Source organism: Daphnia pulex, chromosome 1, assembly GCF_021134715.1.
Source record: "Daphnia pulex isolate KAP4 chromosome 1, ASM2113471v1".
NCBI lineage: Eukaryota > Metazoa > Arthropoda > Branchiopoda > Diplostraca > Daphniidae > Daphnia > Daphnia pulex.
In genome coordinates this window covers 406991-427311 of record NC_060017.1, presented here as the reverse complement: position 1 = coordinate 427311, position 20321 = coordinate 406991, and the positions used below count along the sequence as shown (strand labels likewise).

At 41.0% G+C, this 20321-nt stretch overlaps 3 protein-coding genes across 10 annotated transcripts; 2 read left to right on the top strand and 1 right to left on the bottom strand.

Moving 5' to 3' along the window:
* The first annotated feature begins 215 nt into the window (after positions 1-215).
* On the top strand, positions 216-3020 carry LOC124210406 (E3 ubiquitin-protein ligase rnf8-A-like). Of its 2 annotated transcripts, XR_006881187.1 has the most exons (8): positions 216-384; positions 453-619; positions 680-847; positions 913-978; positions 1273-1438; positions 1983-2095; positions 2164-2349; positions 2500-3020. XR_006881187.1 is itself a non-coding variant. In XM_046608460.1 (6 exons), the coding sequence occupies exons 1-6, from the start codon at positions 375-377 to the stop codon at positions 1760-1762; spliced, it is 840 nt and encodes a 279-aa protein (XP_046464416.1). In that variant the 5' UTR covers positions 221-374; the 3' UTR covers positions 1763-1891. The 2 variants fall into 2 exon arrangements, 1 of the variants encoding a protein (XP_046464416.1); XM_046608460.1 differs by lacking the exons at positions 1983-2095; positions 2164-2349; positions 2500-3020 and adding an exon at positions 1500-1891 and having other exon boundaries at positions 221-384.
* A 93-nt stretch (positions 3021-3113) lies between these two features.
* Positions 3114-5617, top strand: LOC124209852 (suppressor APC domain-containing protein 2-like). 2 transcript variants are annotated; one of them, XM_046608111.1, is made up of 8 exons: positions 3174-3471; positions 3612-3757; positions 3820-4149; positions 4225-4487; positions 4555-4645; positions 4718-4867; positions 4936-5184; positions 5262-5617. In XM_046608111.1, the coding sequence occupies exons 1-8, from the start codon at positions 3366-3368 to the stop codon at positions 5403-5405; spliced, it is 1479 nt and encodes a 492-aa protein (XP_046464067.1). In that variant the 5' UTR covers positions 3174-3365; the 3' UTR covers positions 5406-5617. The 2 variants fall into 2 exon arrangements, with proteins under 2 accessions (XP_046464143.1, XP_046464067.1); XM_046608187.1 differs by lacking the exon at positions 3612-3757 and having other exon boundaries at positions 3114-3471.
* Positions 5618-6497: 880 nt separating this feature from the next.
* On the bottom strand, positions 6498-19475 carry LOC124209252 (MICAL-like protein 2). 6 transcript variants are annotated; one of them, XM_046607282.1, is made up of 11 exons: positions 19320-19448; positions 18610-18660; positions 18164-18361; positions 17857-17970; positions 17677-17762; positions 17499-17603; positions 15855-15973; positions 10255-10296; positions 7698-9401; positions 7194-7612; positions 6498-7123 (listed from the first exon to the last, which is right to left on the bottom strand). In XM_046607282.1, exons 3-11 carry the CDS (start codon positions 18199-18201, stop codon positions 6712-6714), a joined length of 3039 nt encoding a protein of 1012 aa, XP_046463238.1. In that variant the 5' UTR covers positions 18202-18361; positions 18610-18660; positions 19320-19448; the 3' UTR covers positions 6498-6711. The 6 variants fall into 6 exon arrangements, with proteins under 6 accessions (XP_046463238.1, XP_046463167.1, XP_046463386.1 ...); XM_046607211.1 differs by lacking the exon at positions 18610-18660 and having other exon boundaries at positions 19320-19466; XM_046607430.1 differs by lacking the exon at positions 10255-10296 and having other exon boundaries at positions 19320-19447.
* Positions 19476-20321: the final 846 nt, after the last annotated feature.

Sequence of the window (20321 nt, the reverse complement as noted above, 5' to 3'; positions counted from 1 at the left end):
AATGAAAAGAGGCAGCCCTGACAATATTTCATTATATTTTTAAAATTATGAACGAAATGAATTTAAACAATAATAAATTTACTAATAAAAAATCTCTCCAAAATATGATAACGCTACGTTTGTATATACCGGCATCAAATTCACTATTATATAAAAGGTGTAGTTTAATAGGTATGGCAATGAAGCTTCTTGATTCAAAATTGTATAATAACAAGTAAAATAGTCTGCTTACTTACTTTTTACTTTTTACTCTCATTTACAAATTTCCCGAAGGTGGAATAAAGTCTGATTAGCCATACACTTTTTTTATTGCATATTGAAATTGTGTCTGATGCTGTAGAATAGAAACTGCATCAATCCGGCAATAAGCAATCATGTTCAAAGGTACCATATTTATAATTTTGAAATGCATGCTTTTACGTTTTTTCATTTTTTTTCTTTTCGTTTTCTAGAACTTGTGTCGGCCAAATTGAAGATGGCTGAAGAGAAAAGAGAATTGGAAGAAAGTGTCGCACGTTTGGAAGAAAGTGTCGCACGTGTCAACTTGGAGAAGCAGAACCTCATTGAGCAGAACGAATTAGTTGTGCAGAAACTCATACAGGAAAAAAACGTCTTTAGAGTAAGTATTAAAAAATAATTTGGGTTGGTGGTCGTTAATCTCTTGTGTTTTCCTTTTTAGGAGCAGCTGGAAAAAGAGAAGCGGCTTACTAAAGGCTGCCTAAATGAGCTGGGCCATATTAAGCGATCTCAGAAATTTTTCGAATTGAGACTTTCTCAGAAAGAAAAATATTTGAATGATGTATTCAAGAAGCTTCAATGTGGAATTTGTTCCGAGCTGATGGTGTTTGTAAGTTTCTTGTTTTTCTTGTTTTATTTTTGCAGTTCATAATGTTTTTAAATTATTTGATTTAGGCTACTTCCTTGAACTGTGGGCATACCTTCTGTCAGCACTGTGTCAGAGAGTGGAAAAAGAATGAGGTAACTAGTTTTCGTTCAACTTGAAAAAAAGGCAAAGAAACTTGTAGTAAAACTTGTTGGTGATAGTAAGTTAGGGGAGAATCCAGGATCAGCATGAATAGACAATTGCTGATATTTGGCATGTATTCAATTTTTAAAAAGGTACACTGTTTTGCAGAGTACCGCTGTTACAGTAATTTCATCGTCTAGTTACTTTTATGGCTCCCTACTTTCAAGTTTTGAAAGCGATGCGGAACTTACTATTTCTTGTACGTACTATTCACACAAGTCTTTTGTTTTATCTATGATTCTTAGGTGGAATGTTCAATCTGTCGAGCCCCCATAACTACAGAAGGAAGAAATCCATTCGTGGATGATGTGATTGACGCCATGGTCAGTTCGCTTTCAGAAGAAGCAAAGAACAGAAGAAATGAGTTAGTTCTTAAACGTCAAGTACTTTTTCTTCAACGTCGCCGTTCAGGTATGGTATTTAGTTCACTTGGTCATTCCCCTTGTGATTCCACGCCCTTATTTGTCTTTAGCTTCTGCTCCTGGGCCGCCACCTATTGCACCTGTTGTGGGTGATATTGAAGTTCCTGATATTCCAGTTCCTCCTGCTCAGCCTTTAGTTGGACCTCGGCGTTTCGTAATTCGTTCAACGATTCGTCAAACTGCTCCCAATCCTTATCTTCGTCCTTTCACTGGAGTGAATCGTTTCCCCCGTCCTCAGCACACTGCTCCTGCCATGCACGCAGTTAGAAATGCTGCACCCAAGTCAAGCGCAAAACCCCGTTGGAATTTTTAAGTTTTTTTTCCCCTTCTTGATGCGATGCAATGCGATGTGATAACGTAATATTTTTAGTGTTTGATCATGAATGAAGTTGAATGAAATTACTGTTTTTCAAAATACATTTTTGGGGTTTATCGAAGAAAATGATTTTGTTAGGTTAAATTTTGTTCTTTCATGCACTTATCACTTTTGCACTTATTGGTTCTGCACTTTTTTATCACTTTTGGGGATTTAGTGTCACGGAGGAAGTGGTAATTCTTTCAAGCGGATCCGACTCATCAAACGAAGATATTATTGATTTTGCAAATCGCCGTCGCCAAACGGGAAGAAGACCTTGTCCTTCGTATGGTACGTAATTCATGAAATAATTAATTCATATTTTACCTTTGCTAACGTCATATACGCATATTTCTTAGGAAGGACAAATACGTCACGACTCTGCGTCTACTGCTCGAGCTCGAGCTAACATTTTTAAATCGCGTCTAAACACGTCCGTGTGTTCTTAATCTTTGTCTATGAAGCACCATGAAGTTGATGACTGCCGCGAGCAAGATTACAAAATCCGCCAGTTTACGCGAAATTTAGCAACAATGTCTAGTAAGGTAAGATCCTTCATCTGGTATATGTATAAACATATATATATAGCATGTATATATACATATATATACCATGTATATGGTATAAGCCTATAAAGCTGATTCATGGTATAATTAATGATTCATCATCAGTCATCCTTATACCTATCTGTATAGGCTTTTCTTCATTCGTCACTATAGTCCATGACCTACAAGAAATTTACTCGAATCGCTGAGGCTCGTGATTTCGCCAAGTACCTGTCTTACAATTTTAGGGTTTTCGGTTGTTACGTCTGCAAGTGGAAAACAGTCACAATGCATCATTACGAAAACCCGTAAACAGTACGAACGGACCAAGAGACTGTATTTCAACAGAAAAGCACAAATGGTAGAATTGGTGAAGGAATGCCTTGGTCAAGCAAATTTGAAAGCAAAACCACTGCGCCGTCAGCCGTGTGATTTTGTCCGTAACAGATGATGTTGTCTGTGTCGTCCCTCCACCTAAACGCCCCAAGCGCGACTTACTTCTATAGTTGACACTTGACTTATTAAAAATTCTATTTTTGTTTTTAACTTGAAAAATTTTTGGTTTCTTTTCATCTGAATTCACGACACGTCCTATTATTTTATTATCATTACCATCGAGTGTATACCAAGAAATAAAAGAACCCCTGTTGCGAAGTTACTTTTTTTTTAAACTTATGTCGTCGATTTGCTGTTGATTTCTACCGCAATTATAGCCACCAAATTTTCGGACCGCCCGCTAGAAGGCGGGGGCGAGAGACTGAGAGAGCACTTATTTTTTGAGAGCACGCTCTAATGCTAACTTTGGAGTTGGGAGCAGTTAATTTTTTCTTTTTTTTTTCCCTTTTGGCGTTCCATAGTTTTGGGCTCCCATAATATTTTGTGTTCCTAACTTTGACAATCATTAACAATATTATCCCTCATTTAGTACAAGTATCCACCGTTGCCAGTTTTTCAAGGACTTGTTTGAAAATGGGAACAAATGAGCATCGATGTCAACAATCAACAAAAGGTGAAAAATGGCGTCCAGTGCTTTGGATGGTCTTCCTAAACAATTTGTAGCTTCAATGAAAACTCTTTTTGATGTTATGGACGACAGAAATACTGGATTTGTTAAACTTACAGGTAGGTGTTTGTGTGTGTGTCATCCAGAATTTGTCTGCATGGCTCTTTCAAGTCTGCTTTGTATGTGTTTGTTTTTGGTCACGAAAGCATGTTTTTTTTCATTTCTATATTTGCTTGCCTATTTGCATGTACCACCAAAGATTTGGAGAATTTTTGGAGTGAAGAAGGCCTTGCTGGACTTCCTAAAGGTGTGATTGAGAGCTTGCGTAAAGTGACACCCTCATCTGGCTTGCTTTCATTTGAAAGGTTTTGTGCTGGTCTGAAAATTTGTCTGCTTAGATATCAAGTAATTTTCAGATATTTAAAAGTTAAGATTCACCTGTACTTAATAATATCTATTTTATGAAGTCTGATCAACAGAAAGTTCCCTTGCGGTCTCCTTCAGCTCCTATTTTGGATCTGGAAAATGGGTCAACGCCACCACCAATCCCTCCACCCATACATCCTCGTAGTCCAACAGCAACTGTACCCCCAAATAATGCCATGATGTTACATAGCAGAACTCTTAGCATGCCTTTATTGGCAGCTAATCAACAACCTGTGACTGATGAAGAGCCACCACCTGTACCAGTACACATGAGAAAGCCAGAAACATCTTTGGCTATAAAAGAAAGAAGAGCCGGAATTCACAGTGTTTATGGGAATGTCCCATTATTCAGAAACACTCCACCCCCATTGGTAAATTTTCAAACCTATATTGCATAGAGGCATTTCAATCTTATCTTAAATAATTTTTGACACTTTCACTGTTAGGTTCCAATGATGGGGCCCCCAAAGCCTCCTCGTGTAGTGCAACCGTCTGGCCCTCAAAACAACGTCATTACCAATGGAGCGCTGATGATGAGAACGCGATCAGAAATATCCGCTCGCACCAGTGGTCCAAACAAAATGATTCCAGTTGATGGTAAAAATCAGCTACCAGTGGCTTCTATAGCAGAGAGATTAATCGCTAAAGCTGAAGTAAGAACAGCGCTTCAGCAATGGCAGTTGGCTCAAATGGATTCCGAAAAAAATGGGTAAATTCTTGGAATGATTTGATTCAGTTATTAGTTTTCTTTTTAAAAAATCCATTTGCTATTTCAGGGGGAGTAATAAAAATGTTTCTAATGGACTATCTGCTAAAAGAAGAGAACCTCGGCGTCATACTTTACAAAATGGAATTGACCAAAGCATGGTGAATATTTTGGTTGTCACCTGTGTCTTATTGTAAATATTGTATTAAATCTGTATTTTTTTTCTCTTTTAGTTGCGGAGGATTCACATATTAGAACAAGAGCGGCAGGTGCTGACGAGTGGTATGCAGGCGTTAGATAAAGCTCGAGACTGGTTCAACTCACAGTTGATCGATGTTAATGAGAGAATCAAGTCATTTGGGAAGTCCAGCATTGGCTCAAGTGTAATTTAATTCTTAATGTTATTAATTAATTATGCATTTATTGATTGAGAATGCCTTGCAAATTTTAGGATTATTCCACTGATGCAGCGTCAGAGCGTTTAGGCTTTAAAATATCCCGAATTGAGGAGGTTAGCCGGCAACTTCTCGTGTTGATCGACAGTGCTGACCGTGGATTTCCTGCTCACATGAATCTTGCTTTAGCTGACCGTAATAAAGTACCAAAGCTTCCTGGTGATGGCGCTGTCGATGACAACAACGACGAGGAAGTCAACCGCATCCTCCGGCGTTTAAAAACCCAGAATCATCAATTGACAGAGGCATTATTTTATTTTTTGCTATTGCCTTTCATAATGGTGTTAGTAAATTGACAGTCATTTTCGGTACGTCTTTGTAGGAGGTTGGCCGAAAAAGTGAACGGATCACGATGCTGGAGAAAGAAAAGGGTTCTCTCATCCGTGAATTATTCCAAGTGCGAAGTCAACCAACTAACCGCATAATTGGCGGTCATGTAATACCAGACGACAATACGCTCATGTAAGAGTCAAACGGAGCACTCACGATTGACAAAGAGCCTGTTATATTTTTCACCAATATACTTTTGAATAGCCACGAAATGAACAAAACGAAAGAATGACTTGACAATCCCGTAAAAATATTAACCCTTTTTTAAAACTTACTCGCAATCTCTATTTGTTGACTTTACACTTAATATTTCTTGTAATACAATACCGTTGACATTCTGTATAACAAGCACACTGTAAAATATTTTGCTTCTTCCGCGCTGTAGATTGTTCCGTTACTTTTCATTTGCTTTAGGCCTTAGATCAGAAGGTAACGGGATTGATAGCCGAACCTTTTTCCCAGAACGACTCTTTGTGATGTTTTGCATTGCCACTTATTTTTAAATGTTCCTGTTCTGACAAAATATTGTCCATATCATTATTATTACTTAATCTTTTTCAAGAATGATGTGTGTATTCGTTTTTTTAAATTCAAACTTATTAAAGAAATCACGGTAATATAAAACATAAATGAATTTAGAATTATTTTTAAGCGTTTGTATCTTCATTCTGAAAATGCGGTGAGTTGTCCGCTTGGGCTCCAGGGAGTGTATTGCAAGAAAATAATCGGTGCAGATGGAGCATTAGTTTGCCATGTTAGTAAAGATAAATTGCAATCAATACATTGCGAAATCAAGATGTTGACGTCAGAATCAGCAATCTGCCATGTAAATGCCAAGACCTGCAGTTCGATCGATTGCGGGTATTCCCTTGTCGGCCGTAACAGTTCCAAAAGTAAATCCAACTGCTACGTAAAAAGCTACAACAACCGCAATGCAATCAGATTGAAAAATACCGGAAGCCAGAGTGCCGGTCAAAGTCACGAATGAAAGAACTTGGAATGGAATGAAAAAATTAACAGTAAGAATATTGGTGCACGAGAAAATGGCTACCATGTTAGTGGTCTAATGGCAAGGAATTTCAGACTTATATAGCTCGATAGCTGGAGTCATGTGGAATTAGTAAGTTATTCTAAATTTCCCATATAACTTTATTTATTAAGTATATACTATTTTTATTAGAATTATTTCCCGTGTATACTTTTGTTATAAAATAAGCGTAAGATTGTCTTTCGTTTCAAGCAAAGTGTAATCCGAAATCTAGAGCTTTATACACACTTGATGCAACAGATGAGAGATTAGATAACGGAATGAATAAACTGCATATATAGAACGTACACAAAAAAGCGAATAAACGAACGAAAATAATGTGTGTGAATTACCTCATGATTCAATAGGAAAGATGTGGGTAAAGAGACAGTACAAACTGGAAATGAATACATTTCTACTTGGCAAACCATGATTTTGTTTTGTGTTTCTCTTTCTCCTTGCTAGCTGGTTTGCTTGGAGGTGAGATTGATGCATCAGCGGCGGCACTTTGTGGCGGCGATGATGTGCTAGCCGTTTCAGATTCATCGACTTCCTTGTCAGCATCGACCTTGTTCTTTTTCGACTTTCTAAGGAGTTTATCTTTTTTCATTAACTTGATCGGCGATTGAATCAATTTCAAGCTTTTGCTTTTGATCTTGGAAGGAGACGCTTGAATAGTTTGGCTTTCAGCAGCCGTCGACATAGCCCCCCGACTGTTGAACACGTCAAGATGTTGTTGAATGCTTTCGTCCTCCTCCACCTGACGACGTCTGTCCATTTCTAAACAGTCAACAATCTCAGCTCGTCGATGGACCACCTGGACTAGCCTGTTGGCATCAAAAGAATTGAAAATTAAATCCCCTATGACAAGACAACTTGTTATGAAAGACGCCATACCGATTAATCAGTTCCTCCTCTTTCAACCGATCTTCGTCAGTTTTCTCACCATTTGGCTTCTCCAACAAGCAGCGGATTTGGAATTCAAGTTCAGCGTGCTCCTCTTCAAGTCGCTGCTGTCGCCGGAGGTACATTAGTTCTGTTTGTCTACGGAGAAGTTCATTTTTCTCGTTGACCAAGTCGAACAGCTGCAGGATCATTTCTTCGATATGAATGCCTTCACTGGTAGGCTCACTTCCGTCTTCCGGCTCAGTTAAATCTCGAATGTTTTGTTCCAAATTGACTCCCTGTCTCTCCAGTTCCACTTGTTTAATCTCAATATCGTCCAACTCCTGTTGGATTCCCTTTAATGGCAATTTCCTTAGTTGGCGTTTTTGGGGAGACGGTCGAGGTGGAGCTGGACCTTTCTTTCTTTTCCACTGAAAATGAAATTAAAAAAGAAAAAGAAAAAAGGAAATTGTAACTTTATGCTGGCTGATATTACTACTAGTATAAATTTATTACCTGGCCGTGAGAATCTTTATTGACACCGCATTGCAAGTGCAGATTTGACAAGTCTTTGTGGGCTTTTTCGGACGGACTTGGGAACGGTGGTAGCGTAGGAGACACGGCCGAAATTAGACGTGGCTTGGGGCTCGGTGTAGTTGCGACTCCCGTCACAGTTCGAGGAGCTGGAACCGGAGATTTTGAGGTGTCGACACTTGGGGGCGGTGGAGCGGACTTCCGCCGTGAAATAGATCCCGTTTCACTACCGGTTATCAAACTTGGTGTCCTCTGAGGCTTCGGAGGGGGTGGAGCAGGTGCTGGTCGTTTTTTAGGTGACGGCGACGGATTCACGTTCAACGATTGCGTCGGTGATTTGAGTACGGGTGGAGGAGGTCTACCAGGCCGAACCTTCTCGCCTGATTTCCCCTGATCGCTTCTGCTGCTCTCTTCTTCATCATCCTCGTCATCGCTGCCAAATGGATTGAGACTAATTTTGGGAGCGCTTAACACTTTTTTGGGCGTGTCTTGATTGGAGCCAGAGCTGAAGGACGAGCTTTGATCCACAGGCTTCGATTGGGAATCCGCAATTGGCGGTTCATCGTCGAAAGGATTCAGTTCGTCTGGATATTCATCGATCGACCTATTAAGAATTTTGCTTTGAGGTGTGGACGATCGTTTGCTCTTCCGCCGCCGTGGCTTAGGAACAACGACGATTTCCACTTCTTCCTCTTCTGCTGTCGTCACTTGAATCTCGACAGGTGATGCGAACGGAGATGAAATCTCTTTTTCTTGATCTGGCGTATTCACTGACTCCTCATCTTGTGCAGGTTCAGTGCTTGATAATTTGACATGATCGCCATTGTCGGCGGCTTCATCATCTTCTTCATTCGCTAAGTGAACCGACACGGCCAAATCTGGGCTAGTCTTCTCATCCGTCTTACTAGCCAGTTCTTCCGTCTCTGGCGCATTCTCCGACTTAACAATTTCATGGCGTGCTTCCAACTCTTTACTACTAATTATCGACAATTCCGTGCCTTGTGCAACTTGTAATTCTCCGTCAGCGAGACCCTCTTGAGGAACTTGATCAACAACTTGGCTTTCTTCAACTGGATCGCCGACTGTAACGTCTCGTGTTTCTGTGACGGCATCTGCTATTTGAACACTGACATCACCAGGCAGGGCCACCAGCAGTTTCGAGTCGTCCTCTTCATTAATAGCTTCATTTTTATCATGTTCAACTAACACGGGTTGCGAGTCACGTGTCACTTCCACCACTGGAGCGTCAATAGCGCATACCATGCTGTCGAGAAAACTTCGCTGCTGCGGAGTGGAGACCCGTTCAAGCTCCTCCTCTCGTGCAACAGATTCGACCACATTTCGCACACTCGACGACGTCTCGTCGGGCGTGGTCTCTATGGCACTTGCTGGATCGGAGCTCACTTGATCAGACGCAATGGGTTGTGTGGGGTTGGAGACGGCGGCAACTTCATCCGGACAAGTTTCGCAACAATATTGTTCCTGTTCTGTTTCATAGTAATTGGCAAGGCTAAGCTGAGATTGACAACGAGCACAACGAAAACACACACGGTGGTGCAGACGACCATTCACCATCAATCGTTCGGCAAGAAAGACAGCGTTTTTACACGACACACATAGATCCGAGTTGCGACGAGCCTGCTGTCTAGACGGCCCTCCGTCATCTTGCAATTGACGGGCAAATATCTGCAATTACAAACCGAAAAGATTAAACGATGTTTCTGGATCGAGTCATTTGGAAAAAAAGGAGGGGGCAGGCTCAAAGTCATTCTCGTCAAGTCTATGAAACAAAATCAACTATAAATATACAGTGGAAGTTATTGATCATTTAATTGATATCTGTGATGGAAAGAGGGAAATGTCAGATAGAATTTTAGTTTGAATCTAGTCCAATAGGAAGTATTCATTGGCTTGAAACCGTTACATGGACTTGGTTGAAGTCTCATCAATTACCATCACAGTCTAAGATTACCACCGGACACTTGCGAGAAAATTGAACTTTCCAATTCCAAAATTTGAACCATTTTTTTAAAAAACCTACTCATCGACCAATTTTTTTTTTGCTCCTTTCTTTGTCAGTGTCTCCATCGTCTCGAGATGAACAAACCTTTTGAGCCAAGGCCAACGTCGTGAGCAAGGCTTAGCGGTCCACAAGCAAATAGCAAGAGTTGACTTCCAAAAAAAGCTCTAAGACAGATTGAGCCAGCCATGCACTTAAATAATCTATTGTATAGCAAAATGTTCTTTGATGTGTCCTAGACTCCAATATGGCTCTAGCGCTTACAAATCAAGTGATGATGGCTTTTCTATTAGCAACTCAATCCCCAACACCTGAATTTCCATCCAGCCACACCATCACTTCATGGCTTTTTGTGTGTGTATGTGATTATAATAAGATCATTGAATTTCTGCCACGTCTCATAACACATAAAGCCAAGTTACTAAACAGGGAGAAAGGTAATAAAACAAAAACACCCACCTCAAAATGTCCGTTATTTTGGGTCTATGTGTGGCGTGTCAAAGAGAATTAACAAAGTACCTCAGCTTTGTACGGCTGGCCCCGCATGTCGAGGCTGGCGTCCTAAGCAACCAATCAGAGAGCGATGCCATGATGATAATTTTAAAATAACAGACGTGACATACGTACAAATACTAAATATTTGAAAGAAGCGAGTCCAAGGGGGATCCGGATCCCATCACCATAGTTAGACTCACAAAGACACGTGTAAAGCATTAACAAAGACAAAACCGGTTTCCAAGCAAGAAATAAGATTTTGTTTAAAAAAAAGGAAAACAGGAAGCAAAGGATGATGGGGAGAAAGCCGAGCGATACAGTAGGCAGCAATGAGAAACACCTGAATGCGACGGAATTTGTGTAGTGGAATCCACTTGTTTCCGTAACGGACATGGCCTCGTTTGATTTTATAGGTTCGTCGAGTTTTCCGTTGATGAAGAATGGCGGCTGTCGATTCGGCCGACCACAACGTCATGAAAAACAGAAAGCCTCGAACGTTCTCGGCCACTCGATTCCGCAGGGATCTGCTTTGCAAGCCTCTTCTGGGACGCGACAGCGACGATTCCGCCATGACAACTGGCCAGGATGACCCGCTGCCAACAACTGAGGCAACACAGAGCCCAAAAAAGCCCGAGATTCAATTACGCAATCATTTTTCGGCTGCACAACTCCCAACCAAAGAGAACCGGAGAGTTCCAAGTCTCTCCTTTCCTTCCTTTCTCACTACGCATCCCCCCCGTTTCATTTGTCGTTCGCTTCTTTCTTGGCTTCATTATCTCATCCATCAATTCGGATCACGTTGTGCGGGATGGTGACGTCAAAGTCAAAGATTCGAAAGCACTTGCGGTAATTTCCACAACTCGTAAAAAGAAAAAAACCACTAGTGGAGTTGTCTACACCAAATGGGTGTCACCCAATCGACTATACTACTAGCTACTTCTACTACTGAATTCCCACTAGATGTGGCGCCGTGCGGCGGCCTGTTGCCTAGCCGGTTAAAAATAAACAAATAATTTACTGCCAAGGACTCGCCGGGTTGAGATCTTTTGCCATGACCGATTTCATTGAGCTCGGCTATTCCTGTGTGACGCATCGACAGATAGGAAAACATCGTCCGCTAATTCGCCAATCCGTGATTGCCGCAAAAGGCGTGCAGCTGCGTGCTAGAGAGAGAGATGTCGATTTGACTGTAACGACAAACCCAAAGCGGAAAGAAAGAAAGAAAGTTTTTGTAGGACAAGGCTGATCTCCGTCATTCCGTGGTTAGGCTGTAAAAATGAAACGAGTTTGAATGATAGAGGGGAAAGAAATAGATGGGAGAACCAGAAACGTCGCCTCCCAACATGCGTGTTGGAAATGGAACTCTTGTTGGCGGTGTCGACCGTTCAACTTCCAAGATTGAGATAAGAGATGACACCTTTGTTGTTGCTAGTTCGTCCTTATATTTCACACTGCCGTATAATACAGCATTTTGGTATTTCAATAGTTGGTTTAGGGTTGAGTAGGGTAGGGAACAATAGATTGAATGGGAAGAGAGGGTAAAATCGGGGCCCTCTGTTGAGGTCCCTACAAATTACACAGAATTAACAGTAGCAATAATGTCGATCACTGTTGGGATGCAATAAATTCCCAACACACTCCCCAGTAGAGCCCGTTCAATTGGCTCGACATCCTGATCGACTTGATATCCGTTGGATTAGAGATCTGAGAATGCGGTTGAAGAAGGATGGCCGGATGGCCTGGATTACGAGGAGCTGTTTCGTTGACTGGCTACGGATTCAGTTAATTGTCCATTCCATTTGATTCCGATTGAGAGTTGGCTGACTCTTTGGAAGTTTGCCACCAGGATCCCATACCGATTGGTGTGTGTTGGAATCTTCTTCAATGTCCTTTAACACAAGAATATTTTTTAGAAGATGTGAAACGATTTTGTTTGGTACCTGGGTTAACGAATAAGAGAACAGCAACTGGTTGATGAGATGTTCTTCTATACTTGGTAACCTTGAGATGCGTTTAGGAGCTGGTTTTACTGGCTCCAAGCGCTTCCGTTTCATTGAGTTTTGTTGATTGGCCAATTCCGGAAGAATTGCTGCTTGACTGCACGGCGATCTGAACTTCGGAATGATTTCTTGGTTGCTTTCTACGTTTGTTGAATTGACAAATGCAGCGGCTTCTTGAGGATTTTCTTTCGAAGCTTCCTGGATTTCTGGCGACGATGATAAATTTCCAGAAGAAGAGAAGTTGGTTTGTTTAAGTTGACTCGGAAAAGAGTTAAGTGTTTCCAGCGATGCAGCTGGCCTTCCCGAGGGGAAAAAAAGAAAGGTAGGAATATCCTTTTCTTTGGAGCCGGCTGGCGGAATCCTAATAATTGAATCTTTAGTTTTTAGACAATTGAATGTGTCAGGAACTTCTGCTTGATAAGTAGGAGTTTCTTGATGACTAAGAGAGTGAGGAGCTTCTGCCGGATTGGCTGGAGCTTTTTGAAGATTGAGAGTACCAGGAGCTTCTGCCGGAGTAGCTGGAGCTTCTAGAATAATGAGAGGACGAGGAGCTTCTGCCGGAGTAGCTGGAGCTTCTTGAATATTGAGTGTGCAAGCAGTTTTTTCGTTGCTAGAGGAGCTCAAGAGATTTTTGGACTCCATTGCATCTACACCATCTAAGTTTGCAAATTTGAGGTTAGTTGCTTTCAGCTCGTCTTCAAACCTTTTTTCGTCTTTGTTTCCACTGGATTTGACCGGAATATCTGAGATTGATAGCCCTTTTTTTGGTCGTTGTTGGAGACTGGCTGTTCCAGGCTCCTTTTCCATCGGGACTTCTTTTGACTGGGCTGATTTGACGTTTTGGTCGCTGTAGCAACTTTTCGCGTTCGATGATGTGATTTTTTCTGCTCCATCCAGTTTTGCTGAGTTTTCTAACTTTGAAACAAAGGAATTATTTTCTTTTATTTCGTTCCTTTCAAACCTTTTTTTGTCGGGATATCCGTCTGGCCCATCCGGAGAATCCGAGAGTGAGTCTCCTTTTTTCGGTGGGTGAGGGAGACTGGCCGTTCCAGTCTCTTTTTCTTCCGTCTGGATATTTTCTTTTGACTGGTATGAAGGGGTGTTTTGAAAACTACAGCTTGTTGTCGTAAGCGACGACACTTCTAGTGGAGTTGGGTTTGGCACTAATACTGCTGCAAATTGAGATGTTGAGAGGGTTTTGAGAATTGACTCTATTACTGGATTTGTTTGAGAAGCTGGCTCCTGAGAAGCTGTTGGTGATAAGTTGACATCTCCTGGAGCGACGGGCACTGAAAAGGCTGTTGAGATGGCTGCGATCACCTGACTGATTATGTCCCGATTGAGTTGTGCTTGGGTTGCTGCCTGGTTTGCTGCCTGGGTTGCTGCCTGATGTTGGAGAATTTGGAGCATTCTTTCTCTGTCCTTCTCCCATTCTTCGTCATCTGCTTCCTTTTCGAGTTTGTCTAACCATTCTCTTCGTTTTTTCTTTAAGATGTGAATTTTGGCGACAATAACATCGTCCATTGTTTGGTACATGGTGTCGATGTCTGCATTGATCTCTTCTTGGTCTTCGCCTTCTTTGTACATTTCAGCCTGGACCCTTTTTGAGAATATCTCATAAGTTTTGTAGAATCCATCTAGCTTTTTTTCTAATTTTTCGACTTCGATAAACGCTTCCAACGTCATTTCTGTTGATTTGTACGTTTCGACGAGGTTAATGATACGGGTGATATGCTTTTTAATTAAAGTTCTTGCGTAATTTGGAGCCATTGTGAGTTGGAGGTGGCTCCTAAGGAGCTGCTGAGAGTACGAAAAGAAGATAATTAGTTTAAATTAATGTTTTGATTAAGTTGATTAGCCTTTTTGTTTGTTGTTCTGCTCGGTCTTCGGAGATTCGTGGTGCCGAATTAAATTCTGCTGTCTTTTCCACTTTCTTTGAATTCCTTTATGTGAAGATATCTGCAAAAACTGAATGATTTTGGAGCTAGGGTAATTTTCTAGCTCCTTACAATCCCACAAACGGCATAATAACAATTTTTAGGAAAGAGAATTTAAAGAGTTTTTGCCGCAAGACGGCGGTTTCTAATTCCCAATTTTGTGCTCAGAGGGCGCTTTGTGCCTTCTCAGAAAAAGAGAAAGATTTCCCTTTAAGCAAACAAAAAATGCAAGAGCGTAAGAGCGCGAGATTTGTTTCGAAATGGCGGAAGGCCTTTGTAAATAGAGAGAGAGAAAAAAAATTCAAGTTTTAATCACCCTAAGGCGCACACGAGGCGAACGCGTTGAAAGGGTAGAGAATTTTCCCGCGTTTTTTCCAGTTTAAAGGGGAAACCGGCCTAGCCCCCCAAAAAAGAGAATATTTTTCTGTCGTATTTAGAGAGATCGTTGTGCCTTCTGAGACAGAGAGAGATTTACCCAAATGATTGAATAACAAACAATGCAAATTAATTCAAAAAATGAGAGAGATTTGTTTTCGGGAAATGGTCTAAGGCCATAGCAAAGAGAGCGATAATTTATTTAAGTCTTTTCACCCTGGGGCTCACACGAGGCGAACTCATTGAAGGGTTAGAGAAGTTCCCGCGTTTTCCCAATCTAAGAGGTAGGGAAGCAAGCCCCCCCAAAAAAAAATTCTTGAAAGGAAAGAGATTCCCGCGTTATCCCATTTTTAAAGAACGGGCAGTGAACCCAATCAGCTGAGATTCGTTTTTACAATGCCGGGAGGCGTATCAAGAGATAGAGAGGGAATTTAACCTAAGGCTCACACGAGGTGAACACGTTAAAGAGGTAGGGAAGTTCCCAAGTTTGCCCAATCTTAGATATTGGAAAGCAATATCCCCCCAAAAAAAAAAAATTTGTTGAAAGGGAAGAGAGAATAATCAACTTAGGCGATGATAATTTACGTGACAAAAAAAGAAATCCCCCTTCAAAAATGATTTAGGAATCCTATTTTAATTTTAAGAAACTTTGAGGAAATATTTTAGCTTTAATTCAAGAGAGAGAAGAAAAATAATTTACTGTTTAGAGGGATCTATTTGCTTACTAGACCCCTGAGAACAAGTTAAACTCAGAGAGAGAGAAAAAGATTCTAATAAATGACTGACCTGCCATAATTAAACACAATTTTCTTTGATAAATGGCGGCAATGATTAAGCAAAAGGAGATAACGAGAGAAAGATTTGAGTGTGATAGAGCGAAACTAACTTAACACTGGTTGGAGAAAACTCCGGTTCGAAGGACCATGTTGGAAATGGAACTCTTGTTGGCGGTGTCGACCGTTCAACTTCCAAGATTGAGATAAGAGATGACACCTTTGTTGTTGCTAGTTCGTCCTTATATTTCACACTGCCGTATAATACAGCATTTTGGTATTTCAATAGTTGGTTTAGGGTTGAGTAGGGTAGGGAACAATAGATTGAATGGGAAGAGAGGGTAAAATCGGGGCCCTCTGTTGAGGTCCCTACAAATTACACAGAATTAACAGTAGCAATAATGTCGATCACTGTTGGGATGCAATAAATTCCCAACAATGCGATGGCGTGTCATAGAAACTACTAGTTTTTGAATGATATTTCCACTACGGCACATGCGTCAAATATCTATGGGTAGTATAGAACCACATATATTTACTTTGATGGGCGTCGTTGCGCCAGTCGTAGGCACAGGCGAATCAGGGGCATCGTTGCAGCCCAAAGTCGGAGTACCGCGTTCAGCCGGACGTTTGAGACCCATGGATAACGAAGAGCCACCTAGCGACATAAAAATACAAACACACATCAGTCTTATATTCTTGTCGTCCGTGAATGGATAGATATTTCTTTTTAAAAATCCATTTTAGATAAACTAAAAAAAAAAAGAGAAACTCGTTATAGAGGTTAATAGAGTATGTTAACGCAAATGGCAGGAGTGGACGAGAAGAAAGAAGAAGGGCCAATAAAACAATAGCCACCGAATCGGCGCTTATCAGGATTCTCTCACGCTAAAAGCCCAGCGCTTTCACTGCCAAGATTTCGAAATCGTCTAGGTAATTCACAAGTGATTTCTTCCTGTGGCTGCTCTCTGACGGCACAATGCTCGTTGACACACTTCAGTTAAACGAGGCGCATAGAAAGATAGGGCTTTGGTCGTCGTTAAAGTGTAAGTTGGTCAAACCGAAAGAGGTTTTGACACCGTTTAAACGCAGCCCGTACAGTTGGCTCACGTACGCGACGTGAGTGGTGTCGACTTTCTCCACTGGCTAAAACCATAACTAATCATATTCAAACAGGGATCAAGGCGTGGCCTGAGGGGGGGCTCGAGTTTATCAACCCTACGAATCCACAAGACCGCAGTCGTTGCTGATGATGCAATTCTAAAATGCTAGAAACATAAATTTCAAATCGTACAATAGCCCGTCGGCCGTTGTTGCTTTCCCTAGACAATCACGGTCAATCGTTTTTAGACGTACTGGAAATTTAAAACTTGAAGCAAAGAACATTGGAGAAAATAAAACTTTTTCCAAACGACTGGATATAAAAGCAAAGACACAAAGAACCCCAAATCGTTGCCTACAGTTTCAAACGCGATCTATTTCACCCCTCAATAAAATTGATACAAGCTTTTCCAAGAATATCTTTTGTCTTCTCGTTTCAAGAGCCACTTGAATTTCAGAGCCAGGGTTCTTTTCTTTTTCAGTGAAACAAGAACTCTGCTCGGGTTCTCTCGCTCGTTTCCATTTGCCCGCTGAGCTGCTCTCCCCCCCCTCCCCCTCTACCTGTGTGTGCTTAAGTACCGTTAGACACAAGTGCACCTTCACCGCCAAAGGTGGTACAGAGGAAAGAAAAAAGAAAAGAAGAAGAACCATGAAACTTTGTACCCTCTCGTCTATACCTTCTTGGCTCTTGTGTTTTTAAGGCACCTTTCGACATCCTACACCAAAAACCCCCCGCCGGGTCTGTTTTTCAAAAAAAAACCTTTTCGACGGATTTACTGTCTGAAATTTCCCCCCTCTTTCCATCTGGTTTCGCCTCGCAGGTATTGTTGTTGTTGTTGTTACCCCGACTGAAGCTGCTATTGTTTTGTTGATGTTGTTTCTGTGTGTGTGTGTGTTTTTTTTTTTATGCATATAAATATTTTTATTTACTGTTAGAGCTGCTACTCTTCTACTACTGCTTTATTGTTATTCGACGAGATCACGAGAGAACAACGACCTGCCGCTATTGCGTTAACAGCTCGGGACACGGGGAAACAAAAAATAAAATGAAGCGTAATCATAAACGAAAGAGGTCACCGTACCTTTAGTTTTAGGAGCTGCCAATGCTTGGTAGAATTGCGAGAGGTACGTCATAATGGAAAGGCGATCAGGAACATAGTTGACCATATCCTCAGCATCCAGAAGAGCTATAGGGCAATAAAAGTTTTGGCTTTCAATTGAATGGTTGAACAAATGGCACCGGCTATATTTTGATTTTACCAGGTATTCCCAGGATATTTTCAGCTACAGTGAACGCCAACTGGTTGTTGTGATATACGTTCTCGGGTGACAAGCTGGCGAAATCACTGTTGAGGAACGAAAACAACAACAAGCAACGACCATAAATGAAAATGTTACAAGGTTTTATGGCCGGAGTGTTTCCGGGTATTGGTTATTTACATGAGATCCGGTCTGAAATGATGCACAAGGGCGCAAAAAGCCAGTCCGTCCTTCCAGGATGAGGTCATGTTGGTAACTTTAACACCATTATATCCTGCCGTGATTTGTCGGCACCTAGAAGTAAATTTACGAGACTCGCATTAAATTTCATCCCCGTGTAACTAAGTGACCGTGTTATAGTTGTTTCAATTTAAATACATTTGAATAATGAGGTTGTTAAAGTCTGAAAAGAAAATCCCCAATTCAATGTACACACAATATTCTAAAAATACAATTCCAACAGATTAAGTCAAAATGTTGTTTTCACCAGATTTCCAGGGCTTGCATTCCTCGTTTCTCTCCCATTTTGACGTTGATGGGCTTTATTGTTATCTTCTTTGAAAAATCCAGGCACAGGTGGTTGTGGAGTCTTTCTTGCGCTCAAAGCGGTCAAAGACCTTTTTGGCGATATAATAAGGGATATTACGGTTGCTTTATATCAGCTGAGCTGCACCGTTTTCCGCTGCTACAAAAGAGAAAGAAAACATGAATAGACTCTTTCAACCAAATGTTGCCTTTTTCTTAAAAACTAGTTCACACATTACTCATCTGACGTTACTCCTTTATTCATTTTTCCCTTTCTTAACTTCTTCCGCCTTTTCACAAATGAGAGTCTCGTCTTAAGCTTTTAATTTATACAAACGACAGACGTATTTGTCTTTCCTCAAAGAGAGAGAGGGATGTGACTTGGCAAAAGAACAGATGCTTGCTTACCTTCCCAACTAAAGGACGCCGAACGGAAGAGTAATCACGACCGCAGACAACCTGTTACGGCAGTCCAAACACACGAATGAGACGCTAGATGAAGTCCTAATCTAACCACTTTCCTCTCTTTAACTACTAATGTTATTATTGTCGGCGGACGTAAAGAAGTCGAGGTACTGTACCATTGGCTGTGCTATTGTCGACTGATAACAGTTGCATGAGGCCCGCATAGAGTTGATGTTATTCGTGGCCTAAATCGACAATTCCCCGAGTCCTACAAAAACCCACCACCCACATCAAACCCTCCTTTTTCCATCCTCTCTCTTTCCCAACCTCCACTGCCTCTTTACGGTAGTACTAGAAACAAAATCCCCCCCCCCCTTACAACTCAAAAAGTGGGCCTTCAACAGCAGTTCGGATGTGTGGCCTTCACATGTATTCGCTCCCAAAGACTTTAAAGTCCATTTTTATTTATTTTGTTGCTATTGCACATCTGAGCTGCACGACTGAGTTTAAGGAAAATAATTTCGTCTTCCATAAAAGGGAACCCCAAGGAAATGTCACGGTCATCCCGAGTATCTTTCAGGAACAACCTCTAACGTCTGAGTTATGATGTTTTGATGGATGGTAAACAATGGGCGACAGCTACAAGCATTTTCATTTTCATTTGAAAATTCAAGCAAATCAACTCGTACAAAATTAGCAGAAATATTTCTTACCTTTATAGTGACATGAGAAATATGTGATGTTTGTTGGTTGTGATGTTTAATTTGTGCAGATTAAAAAAAACACACTTCCCACGACTACTCTTCTCAATGATATAACGTTGACTGACGTGGAAACAGGCCAGCAGCAGCTTGTTGGCCGTTGATTCTCCCCCAAGGACCAGCAGCAGAAACCACAGCACACAAGCAATAGTGTAGCATCTAGCGGTGAAGTTAGTAACTCGAATTTGGTTTTACCATTATATACACGGAACAAACGGACGGTAGTACGTACATACGTGATCCAATTTACCAACGATTCGTGAAATCGTGATTTTTTTTTTAAATCTTTGTCTACTTTGGTTTTCTTCAATTGTTACAATTGAAAAGTAATAGGCTACGACTCCTACTACGTGTAACAATATGCTCGTGATGCGCTAGATAAAGATTTGTTCTGTTATCTTTTAAAAACAACCTAATAAGCCCCATTCGTCGCCTATAAAGTAGTAATCGAAAATCGTGTCACACATCACATGCCTCTATGTTAGAAGTTTGTTTGAGAGCCCTGTGAATTCGACGCAAGCTAGTTTGACATCTATCCCATTATGGAAAGGACGCAATTGTTTCGATTTCCATATTAGTTTGGATTTCCAGGTTCGATGGTGACTAAATGGGTTAATTCATGTTTCCATTTATTGCAGGGATCTCGACCTATTTTTATTCGTTGCTTTCCTGAGTTAAAAAAAATTATTTTGCAATAAATTCACAGCGATACGGTATTTACGCAAAACTTACCAGTTTATTACTTATACTAACTACCTCCTGAAAAAAATGTTACGTGGTATGAGTAAGAAACCATGAAATATGTAACCTTCACTTGGCTTATAGTTAAACTCCTTTATAAAGGTGAAGGGAATTTCCGGAATTTCAAACCTGTTTCTCTCAGTTGAGATAATAACTGAATATTTTGTTTTAACTTTGGATTGTATGGCGTGGCAGCCAACGGGTTAACTTAAG

Excerpts from the sequence above, each read along its gene's own strand:
- LOC124209852 (XM_046608111.1), top strand. The coding sequence starts at position 3,366 with ATGGCGTCCAGTGCTTTGGATGGTCTTCCTAAACAATTTGTAGCTTCA. Across the intron at positions 4,150-4,224 it reads GAAACACTCCACCCCCATTG|GTTCCAATGATGGGGCCCCC; the intron begins GTAAATTTTCAA and ends TTTCACTGTTAG. Across the intron at positions 4,868-4,935 it reads AGTCCAGCATTGGCTCAAGT|GATTATTCCACTGATGCAGC; the intron begins GTAATTTAATTC and ends TGCAAATTTTAG.
- LOC124209252 (XM_046607211.1), bottom strand. The coding sequence starts at position 18,201 with ATGGGAGAGAAACGAGGAATGCAAGCCCTGGAAATCTG. Across the intron at positions 15,974-17,498 it reads GGCAGCTCCTAAAACTAAAG|GTGGCTCTTCGTTATCCATG; the intron begins GTACGGTGACCT and ends TTATGTCGCTAG. Across the intron at positions 10,297-15,854 it reads GCGCAACGACGCCCATCAAA|GACGCCAGCCTCGACATGCG; the intron begins GTAAATATATGT and ends TTGGTTGCTTAG.
- LOC124210406 (XM_046608460.1), top strand. Across the intron at positions 848-912 it reads GTTCCGAGCTGATGGTGTTT|GCTACTTCCTTGAACTGTGG; the intron begins GTAAGTTTCTTG and ends TATTTGATTTAG. Across the intron at positions 979-1,272 it reads GAGAGTGGAAAAAGAATGAG|GTGGAATGTTCAATCTGTCG; the intron begins GTAACTAGTTTT and ends TATGATTCTTAG.